We start from the raw sequence: 18,679 nt of genomic DNA, 5'->3' as shown, positions 1-18,679 counted from the left end.
TATATATGCAGGGTGTAACTTAATTAATGTAACAAACATCGGGAGGTGATTCCCGAGATCGAGATAAAACGAAAAATATACACCAACCTGGAAGTAAAAATGCCTAATTTCCGCGCCTTGATCCACCTGTTAATTTGTCGGGAAGATGTAAAAATAGCCATAACTCAAGAACAAAAGTCGGGTAAAACAGAATGTCTATTACTTTTAATCGTAGATTTTATTACTGTACAATCGGATGTAGTGAAGTAGAGGCGCATGGGTGACTCCCAAAGAAACTGGAGTATTCCTTTGTGTATTTTATCAAACGTTAAATGTTTGAAATGAACAACAATCAAGTACAGGATTTCAACAGTCAAAAATAGTATGTATATCGTTCAAGTTAGAAGAATACTTAGAATTCGAAAGAAAGTGTGATGGATCTGTTTTGTCTCTGTACAGAATAAACTCTCGGAGGAAGAATTTCTGTAAAACGAAGTCTTTAACGTACCGCAATTATATCTTCAAGGCTAATAGTGACTGATGATAAATTAACGGCTTCCTGTCCAAGGTACGAGTGTGTTTCAATGAAAAAAAAAAGCTTTTATCTAGATTAGGTTTATAACGACTGTACATAGGACAGTCAGGCGGCATGTGAAGAAACCTAACATGTAGTACCCAAAAATGCAAAGATCATATGTAGTAAACGAGTGTGCAAGGGATTATCGACATGACACGGGGATTCCCAAATATTGCGTTTGTACATTTTGAGCAAAAGTAAGCTGCATTAAAGGGTTTCCTCCTCGTTGTATGTAATACTGTGGAATGTGATACTTCTGTGCACAGAAGCAGCAAGAACGGACGAAACACTAGATGTTGTACGGGTTTCATAACGATACAAAGAAATGCGCTGGGACATTATATTTGATTTGTCCGTTAGGTGAATCTTCTTCCAGGGATATTTTCGAGGGACTTTTCCCTTACCTTAAATTGGCAAACCTCCCCTTACCCCTAAGCCAAGAAAACTACATTGTTATTTTGAATGTTGCAAAATAGCATCCTAGTGTAGCCCACGTACATTTTGATTTTGTTACGGCTGGAGAAATTTTCTTGAAGAAAGCTCGTTGAAATTACATCCAAAAAATGGGGAAAAAATCTTTTTTCGACTTTCTAGTGTACCTTGTAGCTGGGTGGAACACCTATACGGAGGAAAGAGAATGCGGCACTTTCACGTCGTTTTGGTCGCATATTACGGAACTATTGTCCCTTTTTTGTCAATTGCGAGCGACTCGCAGAAAGCTGTCTTGCAGTTTTGCTATGGAATGGCGCCTATTAGCGTGGCAGTGTTATAGTAAGCATCTACGCAACTTGATAGTGATATACACCATAGTACAATGCTCTAGTGTTGTGTGGAATTTCTGTATAACAGGATAATAAGTTTTGCGTTCAAAGGTAAAGGGTTGTGTCCAGGTATTTACGCGCATGTAAAAGTTTAGATGTTGGTGTGTAAGTAAAATTGATTGCCTTAATATCTACGTGGTTGCGCGATGGCAGATTACCTTGTCCACTTTGCTGGCAGATATGCATATCATTTATGGAGACGCAAGGGGAATTAGCCCAAATGTGAGACGTTTATATCGTGACCGTCGTTGTCAAAGGAGAGTAACCTTCTCTGTATATTTTGCACATATCCATATTCGGCTTCAAGAGATAGGGTCTCTTCAATTTCCCCTACGTGAAGTCGGAGGAAATCCCACTATGTGGACAGTTGCATTTGGAGAGAGCGCTCTGGGAATGATCAGAGACTGACCTGAAACTAGCAATAACCATTTTTGGGGCTTAAAACTCCACATGCAACTCTAGATCAGAAGCATATATTTAGTGTGGGCGTGCGGTGGGGTATGAGGGATAATTTTGGGATAGGACTTTATTTATTACCGGGCCGCCTGTGCGAGGGTATCTTTTATTTTTACCTAATGTTCTACTAAAATGTTAGAACATGTGCCATTGAACATAAGACAGCAGATGTGATCCCAGCATGACAATACACCTTCAATTTTGACAGGAATATGCAGACCTGCTTAAATGAAACATTCCAAAAATGTTGGATTGGGAGAGAAGGACCTGTACTATGACCAGCTCCTTCACTCTACTTCACGCCCCTTGGTTTTTTGGGAGGGAGGCGGTCGTGGTGGTATGAAACGCCTTTTCTATGCAACACCAACCACGACAGGGAAAGACTGCTCGATTAATATAACTGCGGCAGTCATCTCTGAAATTTTAGGTGTTTTTGACTACACGCGGAAAAATTTGCTTCGCCAATGTCATAATGCGGTCAACGGTCGACAATATCAGACTGTGAACTGGTATTCTTCACAGTCTCGTGAGCTGTCTCGTGTACACATACTGCATTGCACAATTACTGTACACGGTACCTTTGAGTATTCCACAGTTATCCTACTTTGTACGAAACAATGAATCGGAAATTCGAAACTGTATTTCTTTGTATAATTGTGCAACACACGCCACAGCTTGTTCTTCGTCGAGTATCATTGCTTCTGTTCTCGGAATTATTATCTTAATCGGAATTACGTATTATGAGGAGGAAGTCTTTTAACTCAGCTTACTTTAGCCCAAATTGTATTCACATAATTTGTGGGAATCAGTGTTGTGATATTAAGAATCCCTTGTATTCTCGTTTACCATACATGATCTTTGACTGTCTTATGCGCAGTCGTTATAAATCTAATCTCCAGCAAAGTTATTTTTTTTTCATTTTGACACACTCATAACTTGGAGTGGAAGCCGTTCATGGCGATATATTTTGTTCATGGCGATATATAGTATGCCTGTTTTTGCATTTCTCCGAAAATTTTAGAGTGGTCATAGCTTCGAGGCATCTCTATATACAGGGTAACCAACACTTTTTGTTTAATCTCAGGGATAGGAATCACCTCCCGACATTTACTACATTAATTAATTTACACCATATATATATATTCACCTTTGGAGGGCGCCCTTTCGGTAGACTTGTCCACCGCCCTTGTTACTCTCCCAGCACGGGTCTGGGTGAAAGGTCTATATGCAGGAAACGTTTACTTGTGTCTTTGTGAAAATTTAGCATCCTTTACAGCACTGAAATATTATGACAGGTGTCCTTAATGTTTAAGATGAATCCTAAAAAAAACATATTGTGCTCAATATTATTCCGTGTGAATTCGAACCTGGAACTAGATATAATAAAGCCCGCACGTCAACCACTAGATTAATGAGGAAGATAGGAATTGTTAGACATTAGGTCTCTTTCGAAACAATAAGAAACTAAAGTTTTAATATAAGATATTCTAAAACAGAAATTAGTAATTATTAATTATATATAAAAGATATATTAATACTATGATCAAAAAATAGTGATATCATCTGTACACCACAAAGAGTTTGGTTTCTATGAAGTGATAATTTCTCAATCAATATAGAACCTTGATATGGTTGTACGTTTCTATCACTTCCGATTTCACTAGACATAAAATAGTGGAGGTGAAATAGATTCTACAGACGCTCAATTGATTGCAGGAAAACTATTCTCGCTATTTATTCTGAATTTGATCCAAACTGTTCTTACATTGGAACCGAAACCGAAAATCGTTGATTTATACCATATCTGGTGGAAGGATCAGCTTAGAAAACGAACTCAATTCCTAATTTTTGACCTTCTATATTAGGCCAAAACTAAAGTGATAGATCAAATATTTCTTGAATTTTCTCTTCCTAACAGAGTAAATATGTAAAGAGGTGTTGGTGAACTAATCTCCTTAATGAACTAAGAAACATTGGGGAAAAAATCCACTAAAATTTCTAGTTTAACTATACCTTTCGTGCTAAAGCTGCCGGATGATAAATGAAAGTGAATGATTGGAATTTAATTTTTTGTGCTCTCTCGCTACGACTCGAAACAACGATCATGTGGACTAAGGGCAATAATATCATGTCCAGATGAATAATTCGTTATTGTAATAAACATTTTGTAGTACTTACCACCATAATCCATGCCGTAAGTAGAGCTCCAGTTTCTAGGTCAAGTCCACAATAAGCGTTGTTTAAAATAGGCATGCTGATGGCAATTCTGTGGCTTAAAAATGTTTTCCTGAAAAATGTAGAAAAATTGTTTCTTATGTAGTACAGATGCTGATTCTGATATCCCATATTCTGTTAAAGCATAATGTTAAAATCAGATAATTTATGTTAGAAAATTACGATTTGGGGGGAGGGGGCCTTCATCAAGCAGTTAACTGAAAACGGTTGAATAGGATGATGATATATTTATTCATTGCTTGGACCCCACAATATTTTTTTCCAGTCGGCGCCTATGCCTGAGCCCATCATGTTCTTTTTTGGTTCACTCCTAGAACGTGATTCGGGCAAGAGTTTGATATCGCTTTGCTCCCAGATATACCCATTTGGAGAGTGTTGTCAACCAATTGTAAATACAATGTGGCAGATGTTTCTGTACCACCGGTTGTATATCCATGAAACATGATATAAACAACATTTGTTTGTCAGTGTTGCCAAGCAAGTGTAAAAATGAGAAGTTATCAAACAGGTATCGTACCATGAAATGTTTATACACCAAGCTTATCAGAAACGTCACATGACACTATAGCAAAAAGACGTTGAATGTGACCGTCTCCCAACCATTCTAGGTTGTTAGTGTTGCCAACAAATGTAAACATCCCAATGTTGAAAATGATATGCGTACCATTGAACGAATATACAATAAATGTGAAAGAAGCAGCATTCGACAATGGAACACATAGTGTGAGTGTCCTCGTCTCCCAAGAACCCGAGTGTGACACTGCTGCCAACCAATGCGAACATTCAAGACTTTTGCATAAAGTCGACAGCATTGGCGGACATAACTGAGAATATGGGTGCTTGTTCGTATACACTATCATACTACAAACCTAGTATATGCCATAATCTAATTATATTCACCAATGATGTAGACTTCGCGCGAAAATCTCGAATGTTCGCATTGGTAGACAATATTGCCACATTGGGGTGCTTGGAAGACGGGAACACTCACACTATGTTTTCCATTGTCCAATGCTGGTTCTGTCACATTTGTTATATATTCATTCAATGACACTCACACCATTTCAACATTGTGATGTTTATATTTGTTGGTCACACTGAAACCTAGAATGGTTGGGAGATGGTCACAGTCAACATCTGTTTGCTATATGTCATGTGATATTTCTGCCAAGCTTGGAAAAGTTTCATCGTAGAGAATCTGTTTTACAACTACTCATTTTTACATTTGGTTGGCAACACTGACAAACTGGGGTAGCTGGGAGAGTAATACATCCGCAGTATATGTTCTCCAGTGAAGAATGATGTTTATTCCACGTTTCATGGATATACATCCAATGGTACAGAAACCATCTGCCACATTGTATTTACAATTAGTTGGCAACACTGAACAAATGGGTAAGTCTGGGTGCAAGGTGATATTATCAACCTCTTGCCCGAATCACGTTCTAGCAACGAGACAAAAAGGAACATGATGGGCTCAGGCGCTTATGCGTGATGCATCGTAACATGCAATTTTACTTTTGGCGAATATGCCATACATAGAGTGACAAACACCAACAAATTTGCCTCTTATAGGTTGCAGGTTTGCCCGTGATTTGAAAACGGTTTCGAGTTTCTCATGGCAAGATCTTTCAGACGATATATAGATTTTCCTCACATACTTTGTCCCGGTATGGAATCATCCCTAGTTAGTAGAGGTGCAGAATGCACTTATTACGTTCTTCGCTTCACGGCCCACCAAGTTCTACCCTGATGGAATCCATGGCCTTTCAAAACATAGGGAAAAGGTCGTCAATGCTAATGGGAACTATTTGGGATCTTTCAGGTATGTTTTAGGTGACATACCGATGTTCGATGGTGTTGGGTAAAAAAGTGACAGAATTTTCTTGGTTACATTAATAGCTCTAAAACATTTTATTAAAACTACATTGCTGGAGTAGATCGCACGCGTCGATTTCCACTGTAGCCCCGTCCAAAGAAATCTTAGACAAACAACTTCGTATTATTTTTGTCTTCTCTGCAATTTCCAGACGAGAGGAGATGGGAATGTATTTTGACATCATTTTCAGAAAGACTTAAATGAGATCAGAAAGACTTAAATGTTGTCTCATGTTTTCCCGTTTCTTGCGGATCGCTACATTTACGAATTATTTTGTAATTTATATATCACAATTTTCTTAAGAAGTCGTTATTTACATTAGGCTAATTTCAAATTATTTCGCGCTTCACTTCGTCAATAGAGAATCTGTATTAAGATATCCAATGTCACTGTGTTACTCATATGGGAAGGATATGTGTAGTTTTATTTGAGAGGTTTTCGAAATGAAACTGACTTATCCAGAAACAAGCAGATAGTCACATATAGATAGGTTTCAAGATAGGACAGATTGTTATCATTATCAAATATGTTTAATTTATGTCGAATAAAATTCACGGAAGAGTTTTCGTTTCAGCGATAGCAATCCTTCTACATCATCATGATTATCATAGATATTTCTAATTACACTTGTCCCAACCGAGAAGCTTTTATGTACCAAATACTCTTCGTTTTCACTTTTGACTTTTAGTTTTAGTACCGCCCATCAACTGTAATCCCATTTGCCCATTTCCCTCTTTTTTCCTGCCAGCATAACTTTTAGAACCTCCCTCCTGATTTAAATCGTATTATTCATTCCAAATAATTTCAATATAATTGGAAAATACCCAACACCTATTTACGCACAAAGGCATTATTTAGTAATTTGAAGTGTTATTGCCTTGTATACAAATAGGTTTCACTTCCAAAGGAAAGGTTTTACAATGCGCAGCAATGAAGATAAGATACTTCTCACGGAATAAGATATAATGCACTCAAGCTTTTACATATCTTAACGTAGAATTATCGACGCTTCAACTACTGATGAATGATGACTACTATTGTTTCGAGAAAGCGATATTTTCTCATGAAGTAAGATGTTGCTTGGTGTGTATGATGTAGCTGTATCAGTATACAATGTTGTACTTTTTCTAACTTGTTTTGTGTGTTGGTATTGGGCATTATTTTAAACTTATTTCCCAATTCTACTAAATAAAGAAAGAGTAGATATACCCCACTTCGGATGGCCGAGTCAGCGAAATTTGATCCTGTTTTCCTAGAATTCGGTATCATTTCCTGGAATTGGGAGGCAAGTTTCGACAAGCCTTTAGTTGCTATGTTCATATCCTTTTACGGCTAGTACAGAAGTTCGTGGGAAAATGTTGTTGTGAGAACAGTCTGTTGTTATGGTGATAGTCTTGGATGCCTTCATCGTCTTGGATGCTCATACTGTTGGACGGATCAGAGTCCTATCAGTTATCATGATCGAAGCTTCCCAATTGATTGATTGATTGATTTTTGCTTTTCGTTATGTATTGAATAGCTAGATGCTCTTGGCCTTCATAGTCTTGGATGCTCATACTGTTGGACGGATCAGAGTCCTATCAGTTATCATGATCGAAGCTTCCCAATTGATTGATTGATTGATTTTTGTCTTTTCGTTATGAATTGGAACCCCCAAACCCCTCCACTCCCTCCTGCGAAGAACGTAAGGGAACGTTGTTACTATGCTCATACTCTTGGACGGCGAAGCTTCCCAATTGATTGATTGATTTTTGCATTTCGTTATGTATTGAATAGCTAAATGCTCTTGGACGGATGAGAGTTCTATTAGTTATCATGATCGAAGCTTCCCAATTGATTGATTGATTTTTGTCTTTTCGTTATGGATTTGAACCCCTCAAACCCCTCCACTTCACTCCCTCCTGCGAAGAACGCAAGCGAACGTTGTTACTATGCTCATACTCTTGGACGTCTATCACGTTCGAAGCTTCCCAATTGATTGAATATCAAGTTCGAAGCTTCTCAATTGATTGATTGATTTTCGTCTTTTCGTTATGTATTGAATAGCTATTTTGCATAGCGAAGAGCATACTTAATGTCTTAAAATATTCAGTGCTTTCTCATCGAGAATCGAACCTGTACACTAAATATGTTTTCATTTTGAAAGCTCTCTCATTGAAATTGAACGCAAGACCAGTACTTCACGATTTAGAGTTGAATTAATTCTTGCATAAAAAAAAAGAATTTCATGTATTGATTTTAGAGTAGCATATGATATGTACATTGTTCGAAGCTCTTCATTTCGAAGCACTATAATGTTTTCAAGTGTTCAATGCTTCCTTTCTCTCTATCATCGAGAATCGAACCCGGACCAAAGTGGTATTAAAACATAAATAACAACCATAAAAATAAATTTAAAAAATACAGCATCACATTATTATAATTATTTTGGGAGTGAAAGTGAAGCAGACAACTAACCTTGATTCTAGCTTCGCTAACTTATGAAATAAAGACTTTACACAAAATTCTACTTTGGTAGGGAGCTGGGATCGAATTTGGTACTTCATGATTTTAAAGTTGAACTAGTCCTTGCAAGAAAAAAAAAAGAATTTCACTTCGTTTCCACGACAGAAAGGATCGAATTAATTTCATGTCTTAAAATGTGTAATGTTTTCTCATCGAGGATCGAACCAGCAGGACACGGGAATCAAATGCAAGACCTGAGAATTAAACGCAAGACCTGTACTTCACGACCATTGAGTTGAATTAGCCCTTGCATGAAAAAAAAAAGAATTTCACGTATATAGCACATCGTTTCACGACAGAAAAGAACGAAATAATTAATTTATTGTCTTGAAATATTTAATGCTCTTTCACTAAGAATCGAACTAGAACACTAAATATGCTTTTATTTTGAAAGTTCTCTCATCGGAATCGAAGGTGAGACCAGTACTTCACGATTTAGAGTTGAATTAATCCTCGCACGGAGGAATCCAACTTGAGGTGAACACTCTATCACTGAACGTCAGTGCCTCGCATATAGATTAGATTTTATTTTTTTTTTTAAAAAAATTCGTCTTATTTTTTTCTAGTCGTCTTGTATTGGGTAGCTAGATTCCCCACCTCAGCCCCACACACCCATCTTGTAATGCTAAGAATAGAAGTTCCCATATTTTCTGCGAAAAAAAAGAATGCTTTCTCATCGAGAATCGAACCCGAATCCCAGACGATCGTGGTCTTTCGTAAGTGTATGGTACATGAATAAACAAGATGAAACATGATTTCCTCTTCGTCATCCCTTCTTGTATCATGCATGTGTGCACAGATATTTGTATGCATAGTGTCATTAGTCTCTGTTGATCATCTGCTGAAATAACATGGCTGTGTAAATCATAAGTTACTTTATAATATTGACTTCCATAGATTTCCAACATAATTGAACATAGAAACGTAAGCAAGATTTCATTGAAGTAGACGATTAGAAAAATACGAATAGTGGAAGATTAAGAATGGAACTGCGACCAAATTCTGTATCTGAAAGGATACCACTTCAACAAATGCCAGAATTACCATATAGTGGTGCATATAAATGTTTTGCCCCTCAATATAATCAGTATTGTACAAAGGAATTATGTTTAAGAACATTCGAACACTGGCCTATTTCATCAAAACAATGCCCGGATGAATTAAGTGATGCTGGATTTTTTTTACACGAAGACAAGAGACCAAACTATATGCTTCTATTGTGCTGGAGGATTAAAAGATTGGACTGGTAACGATGTTCCATGGATAGAACATGCGAAATGGTTTCCTAATTGTATATTTCTTTACCTTAAGAAGGGATATGCTTTTATTAAACAAATACAGGAAAAGTGCCCTGTTATACAAGTATTACGTAGTGCTCCAAAATGAAAGCCAAATTAATGTATATTGTACTGAAAAGTGGAACATTTGAATAAGTGAATCGTGTTGCTAAAGACCTTGTATTTGGATTTAAGTGAAATTTTAACAGAATGGGAAAGAAAACTTGTACATTTGATTCCGCTTGCTTTCAGACTATAAACAAAAAACTCATAGATTCAATTATGACTGATTTATTGGATAGTGTACAAACACAGTCAAACACAGTTTGACGGAAAACGAACTTTAAAGTTGATGAGTGTCAATGAAGTGGACTTCTGTTCATAAAGAAGCAGAAAATACTTTTCGTTTGTACTGAACAGTGTAGTACTAATTCTAGAGCATTTAATAATAATAATAATAATAATAATAATAATAATAATATAGTGAAATTGAAATCTTTTATTATTTTCACTCAAAATTTGTATTTTGTGAACGATCAATACGATAGGATTTTTAAATTAGTATACTAATGTTGTTGTTATTCCGATACTTCTCTTTTAGGATTTAAGAAACTTCATTTAGAATGGTTGATCTGAAAAGAAACCGTACGGACGTCTTTTTTTCGATCACAGCACAACGTACGTTTACGATGAAGAACGTTGTGTTTGTAGATTTTTGAATTTATCAGAAAGTCCATACGGTGTGAACCGCGATCGAATCAGGGACCCCAAAATACTGGATGTAAATCCTCTATCACTGAGCCATCATACTCGTCAAACCAAAAAAAAAACACACACACACAGACACACATGTGAATGTCTGTTTTGCTAGTCTCTTTCTTTTCTCTGTTTGCTAGCACATTGAACTCCATCTTAAAATGGTTTAGTTTCAAGAGCAACAGATAAGATAACATTATCAAATGTTTTGATGATTCGTAACAGATTGACCTACAGCCCCCTGCTAAACGAATGATAAAAGGTACAGTACATTTAATTGTATGTTAAATCATATTATGTCTTAAAATGATATATATATATGTGTGTGTAGTATGTGCTTGGGTGAGCCCACCTGGAATATCGATTCACTTCACCTTTAATTAATGATGATAGAATAAAAATTTGTGGAACGAGAGAAAAAAAGAAATGAAATCTATGAGTTTTAGTCCTATAGTTATGACTACTAGACTAGTGGAGGGGGAAAGTGATGATGAGAAATGATGAAGTGAAGAAAGTGGGAGGAAACGGGAGAACTCCCAAGGAAATCCATTCATACGGTGTTTGTCCACTACAAAGTTCACTTTGTCTGGAGCAGAATTTGAACACGGTGCTTCATGCATTACAGATGAACGCTCCGGGAGAACCCAGAGGAAATCCACGTACACGGTGTTTGTTCATTATAAAGTTCATCTGGCGGGAACAGAATATTGAACCTGGGACCCGTTTGATAATATGATGCATACCTGTCTGTCTTTCTGTCTGTAAATGAAATCTTTGAACAATAAAGAGTTTTACGTCTCACAATAAAGCCAACAAGGTCTGTCTGTCTTTCTGTCTGTAAATGAAATCTTTGAACAATGAAATGAAATCTTTGAGTTTTACGTCTCACAATAAAGTCAACAAGGTTAATGGGAAATCTTTAAGTTTTACCCACTGGAATAAAAGATTAAACTATATTACTCATGCAATGATTGTTTGACATCCCATAAACATTTGTCCCTATACTTGTGAAATATAAACGTAAATATATCTAAGTGTATATCTTTCTGTCTGTCTATCTGTATGATGAGCATAATCGTGGTACGTTAAACTGAAATATTTTCTAACGTTTCGAACGTATGAAATATGTGAAAGTTTGTGTGTGTGGTTCAGTGATAAAGCAACGACGTATTCTTTCAGATGAATACTTAGTATAGTAGAGCATTGTTCCGCAACCCCAGTGCATGCGGTCCCTAGTTCGATCTCCGATCAAGTAAGCTTATAATTTTTTATTACTAATTGCCACTCACTGTGGTCGACTTCCGAACATAGTGTCCGTGAGTTTTCATGGTCTACTCATACATTCTCATTCTACTAAGTATTCATTCATTTGTCTTAATCATTCGTCTTCCTCAACATAATGAGCATAATTTATTACTAATTGTCGTGCACTGTAGCAAAGTGCATGCAGTCCCTAGTTTCATCTCCGAACATCGTGTCCGTGAGTTTTCATGATCTACTCATACATTCTCATTCCACTAAGTTATAGCAAATTCCGAACTCTTTATCTTTCTTTTTTTAAAAGTAATTAACTGAAGGTGTGATGATTGACAAAATGAGGCACGGATCGCCATTAAGTTCCAGCACTTGCTTTGTACAGGATGCATACCAAGAAGCTTCAGCATATGAAAAACGAAGTACTGGTTGTAAATCCTTTACCACTGAGCCACCACGCTCCTCAAACCCCCCGGAGAAATAAAGATACGCCCCCACAAATATACCCTTTCTCGGTAAAAGGACATATGATTAAGACAAATGAATGACGAAAAAATAATAGTTGATAGAATGACAATGTAAATGAACGTTATATCACAGAGTCATCATGCATCCTGAAATCCATTGAATTTATGAGTAGAAGAACAATACACGTACTAGAAAGAAAAAGATTCATGCTCTTTTAACCTGACATAATTGCTTTAGAAAAATAACAAACATAAAAATAAAGAATACAGGAATGAACAAAGTAGAAGTAAACAGGAGAACTAATGCTCACAGTTTTTTGTTTATCACAATTACATATTAACATGAACTCGGATTGAGGTAGGAACAGATTGCAAAGATGTGATCTGCACAAGAGTAACATTGTATATTTGTTTGGAAATTTTACACTTTAATAAAAGTAAAAGTACTTCACGATTTAGAGTTGAATTAATCCTTGCATAAGAAAAGAATTTCACATATATAGCACTTCGTATTGATTTTAGCGTAGCATATGATATATACATTGTTCGAAGCTCTTCATTTCGAAGCACTATAATGCTTTCAAGTGTTCAATGCTCCCTCTATCTCTCTCTCTCTCTCTCCATCATCGAGAATCGAACATTTGAAAAAATGAAGTACTGGTTGTAAATCATCTATAACTGAGACACCACACTCCTCAAACCTAAAATGTAATAGGTTTGTACATTATGTAAAGACCCTGAACAAATAAAGATACGTTCCACAAATATGACCTTTCTCGGTAAGAGGTATCAGCGTATAGAATTAAAATGGGATGAAAGCACGAATTTCACAATAAGCTGTAGGTCTTTTCATCACAGTAAACAAACAACACTAATGAACATGAATTGCACCTCAACTGTTCTGTATGGACTTGGGTTCAATCCCATCTTCCGGCAAGTGAACTTTGTGATGTACAAACATCGTGTATGCGTAGGTAACCTTTATGTTTCTATTTCATAAAGTTTTCTCTTAACTTCTTTTTTTATCCAAAGATCAGCAAATAAGTTATTTCTTATTTAAGTGATTCTTTCGGCTGTTATTTTACACATTTATTAAAATAAAACATCAAATTTTATCTACAGGGAATTTAAATTCTTTTTCTTTTTATTTTAATATATGTATATATACACAAATATTTACAATTTTCTTTCATTTTTCTTCATTTTGACTTTTTATGGTAGTCCAAATATCACCTCACCTTTAACCATTTCTTTTCTTTTATCATTTCACTTTGGTTTCGCATACACTTACCCTCTAAGTCTCATTTTACCCCCCAAAATCGTTTTATCTACACTTTCTCTTTCTTTTTTCTTTTGATAAAGTTCTAATGGCATCACATTGACACAATCATCGCATGTGTGCCCTCTTCTTTTTATCAATTTATTGTTTGGACAGACACTAGAAATATAGTACATCTTTTTGTTTCCTCTTCTTCTGATTTTATCTTCACAATACCCTACAATGGTCATTGCAACACTACGGGGGATTGGCATCATCTTTTCTGGAAATAAAGAAATACAAATTTTTATTATCAGAAAATATAAATTAAACTTCAAAAAGTACACTTATCTTATAGCAACATACTATACTTATAAAATTATTTCTTTTCATAATGAGAAAGAACAAGAACGAGAAATAACAAGTATTCTTGACATTCTTTCATTGTATGTACATTTTCTTATACTCTGTTCAAAATAAGAAACGAATTGACATTTAGACAAAGACTGTTACTCTGTTGCCTCATAATGAGTATACCACTGAATTGTCCTCTTAAAACTATTTTCCATTAGAGAGGGTAAAGTTGTAGAGGATGCCTTAGCGGCCTACTCATGATTGTGACAACAGAATAACAGTTTTTCTCTAAATGTCAATTCGTTTCTTAATTTGAACATAGTTTAGTATAAAAACAACACCTATTCATTAGTTTTCTTTTCTCTTAAGCAAATACCACACGATAACAGTAAATATCACATCTTCATGCAATTTAATTATTAATTCGAAAACTCTAGTTTAGTTCTTGAAATACTACAATAATTATGACTCACATAGCTCCGATGTTGAACAAAACGTTAAACTATATTTACTTAGCACGAAAAATCAAAATTAATTTTTACTTCCATCCTTCCTTCTTTCTTATTTTAAAAAAGAAATTCGTACAGTTAATACTATAAACTATCATTTTTTACCAACGATATTCCTATACTAACTAATAGTTTTCTCTTTTTTAAAGCAAATACTATAAACTATCATTTTTTACCAACGATATTCCTATACTAACTAATAGTTTTCTCTTTTTTTAAAGCAAACAACCGTACCGGTGAATATTGCAACTGTATACATTTGACTTATACTTGGAACATCTGAGTTCAATTCCTGATAGTAGCTTATATCATTTCAATTCCCCGTTTGAATCTTGTAAATATAGGTTTACATCTCATACATCTTTGGTATTGAATGTTATTAATATCTTTAACGAACCGCAGTAACTTATTCGTGCAGTTTGAATCTCTAATGATTGTATCTTGCAAGGAAAAAAGGTTTTACGAATAATGTATTCTAATGAACAAACACCGTATCTATAGGTTTTTCTTTATCTTAACTTAAAAATAAAAAGAAGCAAATGTTTCACCTAAAAGAAATAAGTAAATATTAATATTATCATACATATTTTAAAAGACGAAAAGCAGATATGGATCTTTTTTTTATCTGAAAGAAAGATAAAACTTACCTATTCGTAAAAGAGAGAGTTGCGTCACTGCTCTTTGATCAGTGTTTCGTCTTCGATCAGATTTGACCGTAGAAAATGTTGCTTCAGGTAGTTTTCAGCGTCTCTTAAAGACGTATCCTCTTTTTAAAGTGTACTGTAAAGAAACAAGAATAATCAGTTACTTTACGCGGTGAACATGAACTTGTTTCCTGGAAGAAAAACAAGTAACTATAATTGCAACACTAACAATCTTCATATTTTAAGAACATATAAAAATCCTAAATAAAACAATATCTATCATTAATTGTCTTTTCTCTTAAGCAAATACCATATGATACCAGTAAAGATCGCAATTTCAGTCAATATGCAATCTAATTATTCATTCAATAACTCCAGTTTAGTTCTTGAAATACTACAATAATTTATGACTCACATAGCTTCGCTGTTGATCAAAACGTTAAACTATATTTACTTAGCACGAAAAGTCAAAGTTAACTTTTCTTTCCTTCCTTTTTTCTTATTTTTTAGAAAAGAAATTCGTACAGTTAATACTATATATTTTTTTACCAATGGTATTTTTTATCAATATTCCTATACTAACCAATAGTTTTCTCTTCTTTAACGCAAATAACCGTTCCACTGAATATTGCATCTGTATGCATTTGACTTATTCTTGTAACACACGAATTCAATTCCCGGTGGTAACTTATATAATTTCAATACTTCGTTTTGAATTTTGTAAATATAGGTTTACGTCTCATACAACTTTGGCGATGAATATTATTAATATCTTTAACGCACAACAGTAACTTATTCGTACAATTTAAATCTGTAATATTTATATCTTGCAACAAAAAATGTTTTACGACTAATGTATTCTAGTGGACAAACATCATATCTGTGGGTTTTTCTTCATTTATCTTAACCTAAATTAAAAATAAAAAAGAAGCAAATGTTTTACCTAAAAGAAATAAGTAATTATTAATATTATCATACATATTCTAAAAGACGAAAAGCAGTTATGGATCTTTTTTTATCCGAAATAAAGCTATAAAACTTACCTATTCGTAAAAGAGAGAGAGAGAGAGATGATTTTTGATCAGTGTTTCGTCTTCGTACCTGTTTGATCGTAGAAAATCTTGCTTCAGTGTCTCTTGAAGACGTATCCTCTTTTAAAGTGTACTGTAAAGAAATAAGAATGAATCGTTAATTTACGTGGTGAACATGAATTTGTTCCTTGAAAGAAAACAAGTATTTTATTTTAAATAAAAAGTAATTGTTTATCTGTTATTGAAAACAGATATTTAAAACTTACCTATTGCTAAAAGATAGATGCGTCACATTCCTTTGAGCAGCTCATATTCTAACAGGTTTAAACGCAAGATAATCCTGTTTTCATTTCTTCTTCATATATATATATATATATATATATATATATATATATATATATATATATATATATATATATAATGTTACGCATAATGTTGAGTAAAAAACTATATATAGTTGCATATACATGGAAAGGTAAGGGAAATGACTAAGTGCTACCTTCGAAGTACAGTGAAATAATGAAAAGCAAATGAAAAGATAAAAGAGGAAAGCACAAAAGGGTTTTGAAAGTAATTATTTTTAAAAGTACAGAAATCACCTTGCATTTCCTCAGGGTGATAATATTGGCTTCTTGAGGAGTTTTGTAGAGTGCAGCAGCGCTCCTCACCCGCTGCTGAAAATTAGTTACTTTCAAAACGAAAGTATAACATTAAAAATGAATGAAACCATTAAAAGATTGAAATCTATTGTACACGCTCATCATCATCATTGTTAAACATTGCAAGTTAACTTTTTTAATGAATGAACTACATACGTGTAAAGATAAATATTAAAAGTGAGAAGTGTTAATGTGATCTCACATCAAGTGACGTAATGCTGAACAACAAAAGATAGCATATATCTAAAGAAAGAAACTCTGACCTATCCTATATATAGAAGGAGTAGCAATGTAATATTCTGTGATATAATACATGATGCATTCTTACATAGCTCTCTACATGTTGACATTAGGTCCGCAATTTTAATTACACTATTAAAGATGTGCCTACACTTATATCTGGCTGATCGTTTCTGTAGCTATATCTGACTACCAAACTTTGAAAAATTGCACAAATATGAATTTTTTCAGACGAACCTTTAATGCGAAAAAAAAGTTGCATCACATAATGGTCAACAAGATTTGATAAGTGATGACACTACGGATAAAAGTATCAATGTCCTTCTAACTCTAGCAATTCCTCAAAGTCAATGCTAGCAGGGTAATGTAAATCAAAAACCATTGCTGATATCGGGGTTGCGTGTACAAATTTCTAATTTCGATATCGTTTTTTCTAAATATAATGGTACATACTCTTTAAAGGAACATAAGATAATTCCTTTGGTAATACTTAGATTGTGTAAACAAAGTAGCTGGAATTCCATCCGTTTGTAGTTTAGAAAAATGAACTGAATAGTTATGTACGAAGAACTTCATCTCAAATTATATTTTAAAACAAACAAGAAAAACGTAATTCAAATGATAATACGTATAAGAATTTAAATAATCACTATCTATAGCAATTAGATACCACATTAGAGTTGATTAAATTCCCCATTCATTATAAATTCTTTGAAAAACTTAGTCTAGAAGGCCTAGGTTTGATTATATAAGACATAAATCTACAGATCAACGTGGAATTCGTACTACATTATCTATCATCGAAAGTTGAAAAGCACTGAAATAATAATCAAAATCACTACTATTAAACTATATAAATACTATACTTATAAAATGATTTCTTCCCGTAATGTTAAAGAGCAAGAAATAAAGCCCTACATATACTAGCAGTAATAGTAACTAAATAACTAGCTACCGAATATATAATACAATGCTAATCACTATATTCGGGTAAATATTACATTTAAAATTCATTCTATTCTACAATAATCAGAATATCTCGATGCTATACGAAACATGAATCTACAGATTAACTTGGAATCCAACCATTAATTATCAATTTCTTTGAAAAACTTAGTCTAGAAGGACTAGGTTTGATTATATAAGACGTCAATCTACAGCCTAACGTGGAATTCGATCTACATTAACTATCATCAAGAGTCGAACTCAGGTTTCTCATAATATAGATACGTACATCCACGAAAAACAATGAAATAAATTATTCCAATACTAATACTATCTACGTTAAGAAAATATCACTTAAATAAGCACTGAAATAATAATCAAAAATCACTACTATTAAACTATATAAATACTATACTTATAAAATGATTTCTTTCCGTAATGTTAAAGAGCAGGAAATAAAGTCCTACATATACTAGCAGTAATAGTAATTAAATAACTAGCTATGGAATATATAATACAATGCTTAATTAAATAACTAGCTATGGAATATATATATAATACAATGCTAATCACTATATTCAGGTCAATATTACATTTAAAATTCATTCTATTCTACAAGAATCAGAATATCTCGAGGCTATACGAAACATGAATCTACAGATTAAATTGAAATCAATCAAGAGTCGAACTCAAGTTTTCTTACACAGAAAATACGTGCTCTAAGTCATTTGACGCGAATATGTATTGTTTTCAGCAAGTAGTGTCAAAGAACAAGAAAATAAATTCCTACGTATAATAACGTAATAGTAAACTAAATAATAAACCTGAATAAC

General features: G+C 34.1%; 1 protein-coding gene across 2 annotated transcripts in view; it reads right to left on the bottom strand.

The window, feature by feature from the left end:
* Positions 1-18,679, bottom strand: part of LOC145663699 (uncharacterized) — an 89,666-nt gene that overhangs the window by 26,692 nt on the left and 44,295 nt on the right. For both annotated transcript variants that reach the window (XM_081729794.1, XM_081729793.1), the window contains exon 2: positions 4,012-4,120. In XM_081729794.1, the coding sequence (XP_081585920.1) occupies positions 4,012-4,086 (75 nt within the window). In that variant the 5' untranslated portion in view covers positions 4,087-4,120. The remainder of the gene's footprint in view (positions 1-4,011; positions 4,121-18,679) is intronic.

Source organism: Thermobia domestica, chromosome 11, assembly GCF_964235325.1.
Source record: "Thermobia domestica chromosome 11, izTheDome1.hap1.1, whole genome shotgun sequence".
NCBI classification, from domain to species: domain Eukaryota; kingdom Metazoa; phylum Arthropoda; class Insecta; order Zygentoma; family Lepismatidae; genus Thermobia; species Thermobia domestica.
The sequence above is the reverse complement of the archived record's forward strand: the minus strand, read 5'-3'. Positions and strand labels throughout refer to the sequence as shown.